This window comes from Ammospiza nelsoni, chromosome 22, assembly GCF_027579445.1.
Source record: "Ammospiza nelsoni isolate bAmmNel1 chromosome 22, bAmmNel1.pri, whole genome shotgun sequence".
NCBI lineage: Eukaryota > Metazoa > Chordata > Aves > Passeriformes > Passerellidae > Ammospiza > Ammospiza nelsoni.
The window spans coordinates 5774974-5792270 of record NC_080654.1 but is presented as its reverse complement, the minus strand read 5'-3'; the positions used below and the strand labels follow the sequence as shown (position 1 = coordinate 5792270).

The 17297-nt window shown below is 43.7% G+C and overlaps 1 protein-coding gene across 3 annotated transcripts in view; it reads right to left on the bottom strand.

The window, feature by feature from the left end:
- SPEN (spen family transcriptional repressor) overlaps positions 1-17297 on the bottom strand; it is a 65260-nt gene that overhangs the window by 13375 nt on the left and 34588 nt on the right. For 2 of the 3 annotated variants that reach the window (XM_059487692.1, XM_059487694.1), the window contains exons 4-10: positions 9631-9791; positions 8269-8469; positions 7363-7514; positions 4761-4886; positions 4084-4197; positions 2822-2935; positions 1186-1286 (exon numbers count right to left, since the gene is read on the bottom strand). In XM_059487692.1, the coding sequence (XP_059343675.1) occupies positions 1186-1286; positions 2822-2935; positions 4084-4197; positions 4761-4886; positions 7363-7514; positions 8269-8469; positions 9631-9791 (969 nt within the window). The remainder of the gene's footprint in view (positions 1-1185; positions 1287-2821; positions 2936-4083; positions 4198-4760; positions 4887-7362; positions 7515-8268; positions 8470-9630; positions 9792-17297) is intronic. The other variant, XM_059487693.1, reaches the window with a different exon arrangement.

Below are 17297 nucleotides of genomic sequence, written 5' to 3'. Positions count from 1 at the left end.
CCTATGGATCTCCTACTGACTGTGTGAGCAGAGTGACAGAGAAGGAAAAACCAGACTAACCTGTGCCCAAACACCAGAAATCAGGGTCCTGCTCAGGATTATTCTATGGCAAAGATAAGCCCACCTCAGTCCCGTTTGCTAAAAAACACCCAAAAATGCACTTCTCTTGCCTGAATCCAGTGCAGTTCTGAGGAAATGCTTATTGCTGGCACATCATAACACCTGGCAAGGCCTGGGGAAGACACACTTGTATTTCCATTACCCAAATTCTGATCACCAATTTCCAAACTCTGCTCGCTTTTAAATCTGCTCATTTTGCATTGTCAGACCAATCTATTTTGCTGCAAGAAACTATTGGGTTTATCCAGCTCCCAGGTACACCCATCATCATGCTGTGCTGACTCCTGGGCAGGCAGAGCTCTAACCATGAGCCAGGCTCTGGAGGGAATAAAACAGGGGTGTTTTTTCAGTCAGTGAAGGTAAAAAAGCCCAAAATGTGGAGTCTTTCTGTGCCAAGTTTTCAGGGACAAATAAATGGCTGTGCAGCATGTGGTGCCAGCTGCTGCCAAGGGGCAGCCACACAGGACACAGCTTTATTCAAAATAAAAATGCATCCTTACTCAAAATGTATTATTTTATCAAGTTACAGAAAAAAACTGTTGGAAAGAGGGAGGTGGAAGATCAGATTTTACTCTATGCTCAAGGGCTGAGCAGCAGTTTATCAGACTTTATGTACACCCACCAACACACACATTTCTCTGTTACAGATAAGCTGCTCTTTGCATTCCTAAGCCGTGATGAATGACTCCCAACTGCGTCCTGGTGACCCACCAGAGAAACAGGATACTTAAATATGGATCATGCAGACAACTGAAACCTCCACCTCAGCAGGAATTCCACTAACTGGCTACGCCTCGGATGTGTGAGAGCCTGCCTGCTCTAATGTGCACAGCTTTAGTTTGATCACCTAAATTTAATTTTAAAAATAGTGAAGAGGTAAAAAAAAAAAACTAAAATGCAGAGGTGTTTTTAATAAAACTTAAAACACAAGGATTAAGTTGAGAGGGAAAAAAACTTTTTTAAGAATTATGGCCTGAAGAAAGTTTGATTGTATGATGTGGAGGACAATGATTGTAAAAGGTGATGCTGGAAAACAAAAAATGGAATGAAAATATTGATACATGCCTTCTTTCTGCCAGCATTTCATAGAAGTCTCTGATATCTTGACCCGTTTTCTCCATGGAATGATAAAATGCCAACTGACTCTCCCGATTAGCAAAGTCCACCTGAAAAAGAAAGGGGAAATCACATTCAGTCACAGAAACATCTCACTCTGCCAACATTTCCCTGTCTGCTGAAGGTGGAGCAGAACTGAAAATGGGGTAAAATTTAATAAAAAATGTCAAACACTTCCCAATTCTGGCCCTGCACATCCCCAGGAATAAAGACATTTCTCAGTGGAGCTGTGTAACTACCTCCTTACTATGTTGTTGTAAGCTGCCATCCCAGAGGCTTCTGTTGGGCAAAGCAGCAGGAAAAATACACATTATTATCGTGGTATTGATGTTTTTAATGCCAGGACAGTTCCAAAGTCCTTTTTATCTCAGGGCAGTGCTACAGAGGGTCAGGATTACAAATCCATTCTGGACTCCATGGTGTTTGCATGGGGTTATAGAGCAGGGAAAGAACCAAGGCTCTTGAACTGCAGCTCCCTGTGCCAGCTGCTCCAAAAATTGGTGTTTGCTAGTACTTAAGCTAATGGCATAGTGAAAAAAAATTAAGGATTAGAACAAATTTCATTATGTGTATGCCACATAATGGAATATTTTTAACATTCTAGTTCCTGTTCTTTTTTGAATCAGCCCAGTCCTGTGTGTAACCACAGCAATGGAGCACAGGCCTACATAGGGGGTGCTGCTTATTCCAAAGTCATTAAGCAACAAGATCCACACAAATTGTGAAACTTTTAAGGGACCACACGCTTTCCTGCACTGGAAGGTGACTGATACCCAACACCACTCTCAGAAACTACAGAATAGCCAACTCCCAGTCCTGGGTGAGGTGGGAAGCTGCTGACACCACACCTGACATCACTGCCCACTCTTTAGGAGAGGAGAAAGGAGGAGGAGGAACATAATTCAAAGGGTTGGCTGACACCTCACGTCCCCAGTTAGTGGGACTGATGGCACAGTCAGAACAGGCATCACCACATTCACCCAAATCCAAGATATCCCTGCACATGTTAAGTGTTGCTCCAGGAAGAAAAGTACTTTCTGTGTGTGTTTTTAAAGTAGTATTTTCAATTATTGTTTAAAATGTGTTGCAAGGAAGGACAAGATGATCTTTAAGGTCTTTTCCAACCCAAACCATTCCATGATTCCATGACTGCATGTTGAGGTTAGTGTACCCCAGAGCCTGGACATCAGCCACGGGGCAGCTGGATGCAACCATGTTTTTTCCTGGAGGAACTCACACCTTCAGATTTCCCTTTTTTAACACAAAACAGACAAAAGTGTGCCTTGGATTGGGGTAAATGAGGCAGTGACACGGACACCAACACTCAGGAGCTCAGAGAGACAAGTTCAGCGAAACAAACAGCAGAATACTGGAAAAGGCTTTGTAAGTAACAGTTCAGGATTCCCTGACATCTTGATAAGCCGAGCATAAAAATATAATTTAAGCCTTTGATATGTGGGACATGTGTCAAGTATTCCTTGAGCCTGGCAGTCTGCACTGCCAGCATTTAAGGGGGAAGGCCTAAACACAATTTGTTCCTCTTTTTTTGCCTGTTTTGCTTTGGTTTGGAGGTCATTCTGCACACCTTAATTTTATTCCCACCGATTTTCCTCCCCTTGGTCTCTTTTACAGCTGCTTGTGCATATTCAATCTCATTGTAGAGAACCAGGGCCATGCCTTTTAAGCGGTCAAACACCACCTGTAAAAAACAAAAAAACAAAACAAAAACCAAATAAGAGCCTCATCCACAGGACTTAATGTCAGTCCCAACAAAATCCTAAGTCATGAGGATACCAGGAAGAAAATAATTTTTAGCAAGGTGAATTTCCAGACTTTTCTGATGAGGCATATTGGAATGAAGAGACAATAAAAGGACACGGGACTGCTTTGAATTGTGGATATTGTGGCTTGAGGTATATTATGCCTTTATTTTGTTTTTCTGTATTTTACTTTGAATATTTTTTCTTTGTTGACTGAGTTTTATATAATTTCTTTGTTAAGGGTTTTTTTTTTTTTGTGTGTGTGTTTTTTTTAAATTTCCAATGTGTTTTAGGGGGGAAAAAAGGTAAAGGAAACATTTAATCCCAAAGTGGAACCAGCTTTTGTTATCAGTCTGCAGTACCACTCACCACTTTTTAAACACCCAATTTCCAAATACTGCCTTTCTTTAGCAGCATAAATGTATTATTCAAGCAACAACAGCTACAATAAAGAATGTCAAAGCTGCAACACAAACCCACAAAAATCCTTTGGGGAGGCCAGACCCTGATCCTGCAAAGATTTACACACGTTGCTTAATTTTAAGCACATCCATGTCCAATAAAAACACACAGGACAACTCCCACACTGAAGTTTAAGCACGTGATAAATCACTTGCATGGGAGAGGCTCCCACTGCATGACAGGGGTGTGTTGCACCATTGTTGACTTTCTCTCTTCTTCCATGTACTTTTGGCACTGTGATTGTCCTGACTGCTTTTAAAAAATCTTTTTTTTCTCGGTCTGATGAAAAAAATCATAGTTATGTCTAATTATGTAATTAGCAAGTATGAGTAATTACGTAATTAGACTGCTGTTCTTCCAACTAACTTTTAAAAAATTTTACTGGGGAGAGACTGTACTACACAAGAGCAACAAATGGTTTCCAATACTGAACATCTCGGCTCACTCAGAATAATTCTTTTTGGTTGCTGCCTATGTTGACAGAGCCCTGTCAGCCAAATTCCACCCCAGAGAGAATTTTTTCTACCTGAGCTATAAAGCCCTGGACAGTGGGGTTGAAAGGACAGGATGGGAAGAAAGGAAGACAGTAACAACTCGGAAGCACATGCCAAAGCCTCCCACCTACCTTCACCACAGGCCCGTAGCGGCAGAAATGTCGGGTCAGATACTGATCCGTAACGTTTGTGGAAAGCCCATCTAACCACACGCAGTTTGTAGGCATGCTCTTCCCAAAACCCAGCTGGACACAAAAGGGCAAAACTTCCATCAGTACAGTGCACAAGGGTTAAACTCACTGATCAGAGCCTGCCTGATGAAAGAGTTATCTGGAGAAAGCTGCTGTTTGTATGGGTTTTCTAAAATTAGCATCTGGAGCAGGTGCAAGACAAAAATCAAAGAGCAATTAATGAAAATAATTCTGCTTGTTTAAACAAATACAGTGTTTGACAACATTGGGTTCTTCTACAGTTTGAATGTCTGAGAAGTGACAGGTTGACAGCTCTGGGCCCTGACAGGCCCTGTTTGCCATGGGGAGGGGGATGGATTCCCAGCACTGCCCTGCCAAGTGGCCCTTCCAGGCCAGGGAATGTCAGACTCTGAGTGCTCAATCCCAGGACTGCATGTGCACAGAGCCTACAAAAATGCTGATTAATCCCAATCAGGTGGTGGTTGAAACCATCACGCTCTGATATGATCTCACATTAAAAACCATCTCACTTCCATAAAGTACCTCACTGCGAAACATCCCACGACGCAGCAGTGGGAGACACAAGAAGGATACAGTCCAGGGGAGGATTTCTTTACCTTGAGCCGGTTATTTCCAAGATATTCCCCATCCATCTTCTTAATGGCTTTGCAGACGCTGGCGATGTCGCAGTACTGCAGGAACGCGTACTGAGGGACACCGTTCACCTTCTTAATGTCGATGTCCTGGGGACAAGCACAAAACACAGCCCACAGTCAGCACTCAATCCCATCTAAGAGGACTTGTTTTTTTTTCAGGGACACGTGGCACAGCAAGCTCTTTAATTAATATTTTCTTCAGAGGGAGGATTTAAACAATAGTAGACAGTTAAAACTTTGCTGTTCTGCTGCATCTCAAAACCAAATCCTTACTGAGCAGGGAAAGCTCTTTATCCCACAGATTTAAAATCCAAGCCTGCAGAACTAAGCCTGACCTGATCAACAAACACCAGCTTTAGGCTGTTAATACTATATCAAGAAAAGACAATTCAGGATCAAAGAAATACAGATTAATTTTCGCTCACAAAGGCTCACGAGAAAACAACCTGCTCCGATCCCCATCTCTGAGCCAAGCCGGGCTTCTTTTCCAAATAATCACGATCCATCCTGTTCCTAGAAACACAAAGTGAGGCTGGACTCATCTCTTGAACCAGTCTGACTCGTGGCAAAGGCAAAAAGAGTCTCAACTTTGGTTGCTGTTGCTCTTTAAAACCAAGCCACCATGGGCCCATTCACAAGTACAGCCAGAGGCTCACAAAGCCAAATAAAGGCTGATTTTAATCGATTAAAAAAAAAACAGCAAGCCAGGAGCTGACATTTGGTTAACAAACAAGCTCAGTACTAGTACTGGAAATGTACCCAAAGCCTCTGAACAAACTCATGATACTATGATTCATTCCAAGCTGAAAATAGGAGGTGGAAGGTTTGGCTTTATTTGCTGGAATAGCAGGAGCTGCCTTTGTGAGCCACATATGGATCTAAGCACAAATGTTCCAACATCCAGGACAGGCTAATTTCATGGTTAATAAATTTAGGGACAAGGCAGCAGTTTGACACGGTCTCACCCAACAGCTCTTTATCTGGGAAAACAGAAGTAAACAGGGAGATTTACACAACTATTAGACTCCTACAGCACTGGTCTAATGATTTAAGCGAAATATTAATAGAAAACTACATTTCCAAGTGTCTGAAGTAGCACAACTGCAACCATGGCAAATTATACTTGACCACTCACCCTGGGCAAGCAATTCCTTGTGACAGGCAAATAAAGTATCATTATTGTGCTCATTACCCCTCAGAAAGGTTATAAAACTGGTCCCTCCTGCACCTGAGCTTGCAAGTTTTCCTGGAAAAGGCAAGGCAGCGCTGCGTCCCAATTCTGAGCCATTAATAATGCTGACAGGGAGCACCACAGCACACAAAAGCCAATTTACACTAGCACTGATAAGCATCTTTATCAGGAGAACTCTGCTGCTCTTAACACTGAAAAAGGGTTCAAGCCACAGACATGGCACAAATTCATAAATCACTATTGATGTCAAGGATACAGCAGAGTCTGCATACACAAACATCATAAAATGGGGATTTTAGGTTTGTTCACACTGTACATGGAAGCAACCTCCTCTTCTTTTGGGGAGTAGCAGGGATGGGGCTCCTGGAATGTGTGACTGATTTCTCAGCTGCAGTAGACATGTCAGAGCAGAGAGAAAGAGGCACAGCACATTCACAAGCACCCACAGCTGACAGGGAGAACACAAACTGTCTGAAGCCCAGACTCAACAGGAATCACAGAATGAATCCCAGAATGGTTTGGGTTGGAAGGATCCTTACAGCTCATGCAGTTCTACCCCCTGCCATGGCAGGGACCCCTTCCACTGTCCCAGGCTGCTCCAAGCCCCCTCCAACCTGGCCTTGCCTCTAGGAATGAGGCAGCCACAGCTGCTCTGGGCAACCTGTGCCAGGGCCTCCCCACCCTCCTGGGGAAGAATTCCTTCCCAATATCCTGCCTAACTCTGCCCTCCTTCAGCGTAAGGCTTGTCCTCTCACTCCATGCCCATGTGAAAATTAATTAGGTAGGATAGTTGCAAAACTTTTGTGAAAAATTTCCCTTAAATATAACATTGATGTGATTGATAGAAAGTCATGAGCAGAGAAGCAGGGGCTGCTCTACCTCATCTGGATACTCCCCCTCAGCTGAAAACCCAAATCCCTCACATGCCATCACTGATCCCTCTGCTCCAGTCCCCTCTGCCTGGGCATGGGGTTGCTGCCACATGCACTGACCAAGCTCCTTGTTCCAGGAATCAACAGGAAACTCAGATTCACACAGTTGTAGCAGTCAACGTGACAACATCACCTGGCACATTCACATCCCAAATACCCAACCAGCTTTGGAACTACCAGGAGAGAATTACCAGAAGAGACATTTGTTGTAAACACTCCTAGGACTGCTTTTCCTGCTAAGCTACCCCTCAACATTCGTATGCTGAACTCTGAATACAAAGAAAAGCTTTCAGGTATATTCCAGCAAGATGAGTGACTCAGATTATTACAGAAAGACTGAATTATCAGTCGTTGACAGATTTAACAGCACTCAGACCATTTCACAGCTCTGTACAGAGAGGGGGGCAGTGCCACCCCACACAGGACACCGTTCACGTACCACTATTCCCCCAAAGCGCTGGAAGATGTTGCGAAGGTCGTGGTAGGTGGTGGTTTTCTCCAGGTTGCCAATGAACAGAGTTCTTGTTGCCTTTGGGTGAAATTCATCTATCCTTTCATCCAAAGGACGAAATTCATTCTCACTTTCGGTTTCTAGGATAAAAAGAGAGCAGGAAATTTGTAATGACTGGAGATTTGGTTCATGTTGGTTTATTCAGGCCTCCTTGATCTGAAGAAGGGTAACCATTATCTTTGAGAAAAACACCCAGTACTGCACATGACTTGTTATTTATGTGGGATTGGGAATCTTTATATTCCACGGAGGAATCTGAGCATCCTCAGGTGAAAGGGAACTGCACCTTTCAACTGCTTCTCTGGAAATTTACCAAGTATCAGTGCTTGAGTGCATGAATTCCAGTAAGGCTTCCCTGTGCTTGGGGAAGAGCACGTGGCAGGAGTTTGTTTTCAGGAATCAATTTTTAAAGAAGCCATTGAAGTGCAGTCTGAGAACTTCACCACGTGCTCAGGGCCGCAGCTCTCACTGGTTGGTCACGTGGGCTGTGCTGCCACAGCCTCCAAACGCAGCACTCGTTGGCTGTTTTAATTAAAAGGAGACGAAACGAGGCTGGGAGGACTCAGTGCTGTGCTCACACCACCCACTGGCAGCTGCTCCACCGAGACAATGGCAGATGAGATCGTTCCTTGCAGCAGATCCCACTCTTTGGGAGGATGGCAGCTTTCCTTCTCTCTCACTGTTTGATCCAAGAGCATCCACTCTTTTTGCTCTGGAGTTTATCGTGGCATTCTCCCCAGTTTCTTTAAAGTATGTTTCCTACTTCTATTCAGCCTCTTTACAACAGCTCCTAAACACACCCAGAGTTCCATGGGAGAAGGGCATGGCTCTTACCTGGTCCTATCCAGGCTGTGACTTCAATCTGCATGCCAAAGAAGAGCTTTCCTTTGGAGGCATTCAGTGCTTTCTCCTGGTCCTCCTGCTGCCGGAAGAACACGAGCCCGTAGCGCTCCTCGGACGCGCCGTGGATCTGCACCGACGTTACCTTCCCGTACTTCTTGAATTCGTGGAAAAGTCCATCTTTAAGGCTTGTATCTAAACCAACAAATAAACATTAATACTGCAGAAACGTCACTCCTACCAGCTCAGCAGCACCATAAAAGACTCACCATGAAGGACTCTGACTGTCTTTCTGAAATGTGACTTCATCCCACTTAACTCTGTGCTCACGTGACTGCCCTTTTTAATTTGGGATGTTAATTCTGACAGTGTCCAAAGTTTCTTGCTGATCTTTCTCTTTTAAACCCAAGAAACTACACACACGAGGTTTTACATGGCTAAAGCTGGTGGTGGATGGTTTTTGCCTCTAAGAGACACCCAGCTCCAGGCAAAGAAGAAATAACAGGGATACTCCATTAAAAATCCCACAGGAATACTGTGCACAGCTGGGATGAGGTGTCTGGAGTGGAGGCTGGAGTCACACAGCGTTCAGTTCAGTCAATTCAGAAATATAACCAGGCAGATTCATCAGATTTTGCAGAATCTGACTCAGCCCCACACAATCTGTCTGGGATTTGTGGGATATTGACCTCAGCTCCGTGTCCTTTCAAGGAATATGACAAGCATTAAATCTATAGGAAGATATCAACACATGAGGTAGTCTGCTCACAAGATTAACAGATATTATTTTAGCTCAGCCAGTGCTTCTTCATCCATGAATTCTGTTAAAACTATTTCACAACTGATGCCATGCTGGTTTTTCCTGTGGGATCTCTCCTGTGCTCAGCACAGGGAACAGGGAGCAATCATGGGCGCTCCTCAGCACGTGGTTTCCTGGGTTATTTTCCATGCAATATGCATTGCCTTCACAAATATGCTCAGGGGTGTTTTAAAGCACTTAAATTGCAACAGAAAATCCTTGACTTTTTGGATTAAAAAATAAATTGAAGCAGGGTGAGATGAAACAATCAATTTTAAGTTAAAAATGGGGATTCGTCATTTTTTTCCCTGGGAAAGTCCACATTACTGTTGGAAGCACCAGTTCCAGGAGCTGGAAATGCCCAGTACTTGGAGCTGGGACCAGCAGGGTTTCCCACAGATGGTCACTAATTAAGCAATTTTCCCACTGTCACACAAGAACAGAGGCAGAAGCAGGGAGAGAATCCCATCCTGGGAGGCAGCACGTGGCTGCCGTGTGTCAAAGACTCAGTACAGGTTACCCCACCAATCCCACCCCCTTTTCCTGAGTGAATTTACCTGTTGAGCGCACTGGAAGATTTTGCACCTTGATCCCAAAGCTCTTCCTGGGCTCATCCTTCTCCAGCGACGGGAGCAGCTGGGACGCGGGCGCGGGCACGGCCGTCGACTGCACCGAGCGCGCCGGGGACTCGTCGCTCGAGCTGCTGCTGGAGTCACTGCTGGAATGGCATGGAGGGAAGCACAGGTGAGTGCACAGGGCAAAGTCACCCAGGAAATGGTTATCTTATTAAAAAAGCAAAATTTCAGAGTTTCTGCCCATCCACAGGGCTTCTTTCCTTTTGTGCCCGGTTCTGTTTCTGTGCTGCTGCCTGCTATTCACACGGATTTAAGTGTCTTCCTATCAATATCCCCCTCCAAAGCCCCCAGAGGAGACAGGCAGGGAAGTGGAATGTGGGTAAAATGTCAGGGAGATCCTGTTACCCACCTTGACAATGGTGGAGATTTAATTAAGTTTAATGCAATGTTGGACCGGCTCAGGAGCTGTGTAGGAAGAGTGGAGAAATAGAGGGAGGATGCACAGGTCTGACAATGCCTCAAAACCCCTCCCAGCGCTCTCATGTACAGGAAAGAAATATTATTGTGCTCTCAGGCATCTTCCCTGAAAAGATCTGTATTCCAAAGAGACCACGTGTGAAAATCATTTTGGTCAACTGCTTGGGAACAGCCTGGATAGGTGGGGATGTCCATGTCCCTGTCCCAGCCATGGCCCAGGGTGGAACAAGGTGATCTTCAAGATCCCTTCCAGCTCAAACCATTCTAGGATTCTCTATGAACCAGTAAACACTATTTCCAGGCTCAGCCTCAATCTCCAGCTCCAGACATGAAGAATTCGGACCCAAGAACACCTTTTATAAACAATAATTACAGCGGAAGAGGATTTGCATATTAGATCACAGAGGGAGCCAATCTAACCCACAGACTCGGGATCATTCGGTGCTTCGAGGAGAGGCAGAAATACAGAGAATATAATGTTATTAAAGCTTGCCCAGTGGGGACACGTCATCCTGCTTCAGTGGCTCATTTCTTCCCCGAGGCACGAGGGCTCAGAACAGCGCTAAAAATAATTTTGTCTGACATAACCCCGGAGACTTTCATTCTCCATTACACGAGCAGCCTTCGAAAATATTCTGCTGGAATTTTAACTCGGAGGCTGGAGGGGGGGAGATGTGCCACGTACTAAAATAACCCTGTCTGTCTGAAATTTGCTGCTTGATTGAATTTTTATATTCCTCTCCACATCGTATTAGAAAAACTATACGCAAGTTTATCTTTTTCTTATCTTAAATATTTCATACCCTTCTTACAAACCTTCTAGCCATTAAACCACTTAACTTTTCCATTTCTTTTCTCAGGGAAACCATTTCAGGCTTCTAGTAATTTCCAAGATTTGATTTTGTGAGCTCTTCTATTACTTTTTTTGTGGGTGTTTTTCTTCAAACGTTCAAAAAACCTGGTTTTCTTTCTGAACATCTTGGTGCAACGAGCACATGGCACGTTCCCAAAAGCCCTTGGGCTCTGTCCCCATTATATTTGGAGGCGCAGAAGGGAAGACAATCTCTGTCCCAAAATACTTACAAACAATCCAGAAGGATATAAAAACAGGCCAGACCAAAATAAAACACAACAAAAAAGGGTCAAAAATGCAGAAGTAATAATAAACATGAGAAACTCTGCTGCCGGCCTCACCCTCTCATTACAACCCTCCCATCCCATGCAGCCACTTCACACGTTGGTGCCTTTCCCACACATTCTCCTCCTACTCCTCCGGCCCCAGAGGAGGAAGTTCAGCATCACTTTGGGAGAGGAGTGAAAATAAAGCCATGCCAGGAATGGAGTGAAAAACTGAGCCCTTCCCCCTACCCTGCTCTTGCCCAGGGCAGCTGCCCTGCACCACCCAACCTCTCGCTTCATGGATAATAAATAACATTTCCCTTCCCAGCTACAGTCCCTTGTGCTTTCCAGCAAGGAATCTCCCATCATCAAGATGTCCCTTCACAGCCTCATTTTTCTGCTAAATTGGTACAATGCCTTTATTTCTGTCTCATCTGTACACTCTCCTTTTGTGCCTTCTTCATTAATGAACTATTTCATCACTGAAAGTGAAGAGTGGAGCATTTCTTCCTCATCTTTATTCCATTCCCTCTGCCATTCTACTAAATCACCAAACTGAAGTTCTTCTCTACAGCATTTTGGGAGAAAAACAAACCCAACCCCACACGAGCAGGCCCTCAGTGTTCTCCAGGAGTAACATCAACCATCACCTGCTACTGGGAAATAAACTGGCAAAGAACAGAGAAACTTCTTTAAACACAAATATAAGGCAGAGAATGTGTGTGGGGAGAAACTGAAAATAATTCCTAAGCTGACAGCAGCTTCATGTGCTTCAGCAGCCCCTGGGAAAAGCAAAAATAGGATTTTAGGGCTGCAGAAACCTCTGCCCTGTGACCATTTCCAGTTTCCCTTCTCACATCTTGATGATCCCAAAGCCCTTAGAATTCCAGTGGGCTGAGATTGCATCTCTCAAGCAAGAGGCAGCCCTGAATTGAGCAGTGCTTTCGAATGGAGACAGGCTATTTTTACAGTTTGGGGTTTTTTTTTTAATGAGGATATTAAAAATATGGAGCATACTGTTAAAATCACAGCATTCCACTAGAAAAAAAATATTATCTTGGGATAATACCATTAGATATCCAAGTGATGACACAGCAGTGCAACAGGGTGATAAATTCTACAAAGGAGCCTGAATTCTGTGCAACTTTGGGAAACAAGGATCATGCTGGTAACTTCCATTTCCCCAGGGAGTTTTAAGGATATGTGTCCCTTAGCAAAGCAAGACTTTGAGACATTCCAGAAAAAAAATAAAAAGTCATTATTTCCTGACTATTTTTAGACAAGAAAAAAATTATTGCAAGAACAATCCCCCCCTTTCTTTAGGGAAATCCCCATCACTTTTCCAATTGAAGAAACATGGATATAATAATTCAAAAGTAAGTCAAAGGTTTGATGTTCTGTGAATGGGAGAATGATGGAAGAGTTAATTATAGCTGCTGTGTCACCCAGTTATAGCTCACAGCACAATCAAAATAAAGCATCTGACAGGGAATTATGTGGAGTCTTGAGCAGCAAAATACAACTCTTTTTCAGCTTTAAAAATATACAGATCTGAAGCCTGAAAGCTGCTCAAGGACAAGTTCCCAGAATATTAAAATGAGAATATGGCTTTGCTTTTCCCTGTGAGTAATTTTGAAAACAACCACCCGTTGCCAACGCAGAAAATAAGTTATTAAAAATTCTTCTGGCAAAAGTGGGTTCATAAAGCTTTTAGAATGAGCTAGGGAAATTTTAACACGGCAACATAACAGGATAAAAGAACAGCTCTGATAATCTCTTCCTTTAAAGTATTCAAAGTATCAATAGGTTTTGGGGCAGGTCAAAAATAGCTCTGTAACTTCATTTTGGGCTTCCGCTAGCAGCATTAAACGCGGGGTGATTTTTTCCAGAAGCAGAGCGTGCTCTGGCACTCAGCCTTTTCCCAACACGGGAGAACCTGCTCTGCCACATCGCTGTGAAGTCAGCAGAGCAGAATGCCAGCACGCCGAGGAACTAATCTCCAGAGCTGTCACAACACACGCGCGGCGCCGCGAGGGAGCTGGGAACCAACGAACGCGGCACCGCTGCGGAACAGCCTGAGCACTCACACACCAGCTCAGATGCTCCTTTGTCCAGCCCAGATACTTCTAAAATCACTTTCGCTCTGTGGCATCGCAGCATTAAAGAATAATTATTTTTGCGTTTTACTGTCGGCAAGATCAGATGGGAAAATTGAGCAAGAAGAGAGATTGCTCTTAATTAAACAAGGGGTGGACATAAAATAAGCATTGATTGTTTCTAATTTTCATCACTGGAGAAAATGCAATATGAATTGTTTATCCAGAATTAATGTCACTACAAACACAAGAATGTGAAGATTTACTTTTCTAGTCCACCTCAATATTAGCTTGTGATTTTCATGCTGTAAAGTTATAAAAACTAAATGCAGAATTGAATTACATGCCTTTTAAGTAAAATATAAAATACAGCTGACAAAAGAGTGCATGGAGTGGAATCTACATGCACTTTACTACAGGTGTAGTTTACAAGCCCTTTTAAAACACTTATTGGCATTCCATGATTACATATAAGGATGTGTGCTCTTACACTATTTATGTGTCCATTTTTTATAAATCATAATAAAATCTATTAATAACTTAAAATATTTACCTATGTGTCTATTTTCCATTAATCAAGATTAATTTGTTCATAATCCAATCTAAATTTTATCCACATGGGCTGATTCTCAAAGACTCAATATGCAATAATCCATCCATGAGATTCAGACTCAAATACATCTGGTATTATGGAATATCCTGTGTTGGAAGGGATGGGGCCCCATTCCTGGTCTCAGTACATTGCAGCTCATTTAGCACACAGAATTTTCCTTTGCTCAGTTCTAAGTGCAAAGATGACATTTCAAATCCTGATACCCCACAAACCACTCCTCGTTTCCAGAGAAATTTCTCATTTCCAGGCAATTACAGTTTATAGGCCCAGTGGCAATGAAGTTACGCTGGGTTTACGTGTGAGAAATGAAAGCAGTGAGCGGAGAACACAAAGCCAGCTGTCCTTTGTTCCCACAAAAGGAGATAAAAGAGAGGCGCCAAGCCCTTGGATGGAACGGGAGACCTGCTGCTTCCCGTCAATGGCAGCGGCGCTGAATCAAGGCATCTCACAACCTGCCCTGCACCCTCCTCCTGCCATTTTAAAATGTGGCACAATTGTCATTTCTGCCCGTTGATTTATTTGAGAGCAGTGAGTCAGCTGCAGGCTGGGGACTCCCCAGGAGCAGCAGGCGGGAAACAAAGCTGGAAACAGGGCTGGAAACAGGGGTGGAAACACTGCACCGCCGAGGAGGATAAAGCACAGGGAAGCTTTAACATCCTGCGGGCACTGAGCTGCCAATGCAGGTTTAAAAAAGCAAAACCAAACCAACCTGCTGTTGCCCAGAAAAGCTGTGATTGCCCAGTCCCTGGAAGTGTCCAAGGCCAGGTGGGACAGGGCTTGGAGTAAGCTGAGGCAGGGGTGGAATGAGATAGATGGGTTTTGGGTTTCCAACCCAAACCATTCCATGATTCTGTCATTCCATGATTCCAACCTCTATAGCTGGAGCAAGTTAAAAACAAAACCACCTAAACCAGTTTAAAACCTTTCCATTTTTCATGCCAAACTTCAGCTGTGAAAAATGTAAAAATTAATGCTTAAATTTTTTTTTATAGCTGACTTCAAAAACTGTTCCACCAGACCTGGTGAAGCATCCAGGATTTTTTATTTTTACAGGAAATATGCAGAACGATCACTTTTTCCCTGCCAAAATTAACTTGAAATCAGGAACTCTGCCTGGCTCAGCTCGACTCAACACCCTGTCAGAATAATCTCCAAGTGCAGATTATCTCCTAGAAAGATCTACTGAGGACAGGCTTCATCCCTGCTGACGGCGGGTTATTCTCACGGCTGATGTCAGCAGCAGATTCCCAAGCCGGGTCAGGAAATCCAAAGTTAACTTACAGTCATCTCTGAACGGAAGAATAGAAACCCTCAGGTTTTCTCCCTGTCCCTCCCTTTCCAAATCCAAGTTAAGTCACCACAGATGATCTCCATGCACAGAACACCAGCAGTGACAGTGCTGTGTGATCAGCTCTATCCAGAAGACACAAATCCTTGGGATACTTTGGATAAAAAACCTGCTGGTTAGATTCCCTCAGCTTGGGAAAACAGCACTAGAAAACTGCTCCAAGTTTCCTGAATGTACTGGTGTGTTGTTTGGGAATAAAAAGAACTAAAAAGACCTGAATACTGCCAGCCAACACCCACAAAAAATTGATGGCAACTGCTTAAAATAAAAGCTTCAAAAATGCACTGTATTCCATTCTAGCAATGGACTAAAGGATCTTCACCTGTGAAACACTTCAACTTCTGGATGGAAAATTATACATTGGAGCAATATATGCACAAGGCTATTACAGACTGGTATTTCTGACCTACTCAGAACTAAGAAGATATTTTAACTAGAATTTTCCCTGTTTTAAGATATTTTTTAAGAAATTTAACATACATAACTAAGAAGATATTTAACCAGAATTTCCCCTGTTCTCTATACACACGTAAGTAAAAAATGCACATCAAATCACACTTTCCTTCCTAAGGACAGTAGTAGGCCATTCCCACAAAACTCCTGACACCATCCTGTTAATCCAACAATCCAGGTGGCTGTTCTGCCACACTCAAGCAGGAATCATAGAATCCCAGAAGGGGACCCCAGAGATTATCTCATTCCAACACCCTGCCACGGGCAGGAATAACCACAATGAAAATTACAGAGGTCTGGGCACACCGACCTTAAACTCCTTATCAGAGCTGATTCCAGCACTGACCTAAATATCCAAGCAAGCAGCAGGCACTTGTTCTGTACACATGACACGTCCCACACCAGGGCATTTGTATGGGAAAAAAACCATTTCACACACCTGCGGAAATAAATACGAGGGGTTTTTCCCTCCTTCAAAGGAGTTGTTGAACCTGAAGTTGAAGACGTCAGAAAACCCAGTCCAACCTCTGAGGTTGGTTTGTATGAAGAGATCAAGAGGAAACGAGCAGTCACCACATTTTGCCAACTGCAGGCGAGCGCTGAAGGGGCTCAGCCCACACAGGGAAACCACGAAGAACCTGAACCCCGTTCCTCCATGTGCAAACAAGACTTTCCACTGGAAATATGGATGTAAGAGGAAGGGCAGAGAAAGCCACCTAAACATTCCCTCAGTGTAATAATTACCCTGTGCCCATCACCCCGGCCCCTCTGGAGCAAAGCTCACTGGGATGGGATTCTGTGACATTCTTGGCACCCGTTCAAGCCGCTGAGAACTCGCCACCCAAGGAACTTTGGTTTGTGCATGTCACACACTCTGCAGTATTTAACTGCACTCAGCTGTGATACAACAATCCACCGAGAGGGGGGAAAGGCCAGTGCTGCTCGGAAACACAAATAGCCACAAAAAGCATGCAACAGATAAAACCAGCATTTACAACTCTAAAAGAGATCATTAAATACTGCAGGCTAATGAAACAAGGACATCCTCCTTCCCTTAACTTTTTCTGCTTTACCACGCTCAGAGAGAAGACTACAATGATCTCCTGCTGGGCTGGAATCCTAAATCCAAAGAAATGAAATTAAATGATGTTTAAGGGCCATGGGAAAGCAACACAACTGTGACAACTCAATGTCCTTCACATCGCCAACTAACACACACTGTTGCTGTATTTATTTCAGTCTCTGACCAGCAAGTTTTTGAAGACACAGCCTCCAGGTACTATTTACCATATATTTATCCTAAGCCAAGTGAGTGGCTTATTAACATTCCATTTGCGTTTCTGTGACAGGCCATGTATAAATATATATAAATATATTTACGTCAGTTATTTTATCCTGATGTCTGACACCTGATCTTTGATGAAAGTCTGAAATGAATCATGGAGAAGATGGAGATCTTGCTTAGAAGGATGGACTACTCCCACCCCCAGAACCACATTCCCCTGCAGCCTTCAGAGTTTCCAGACAGCCTTGGGCTCCTTTT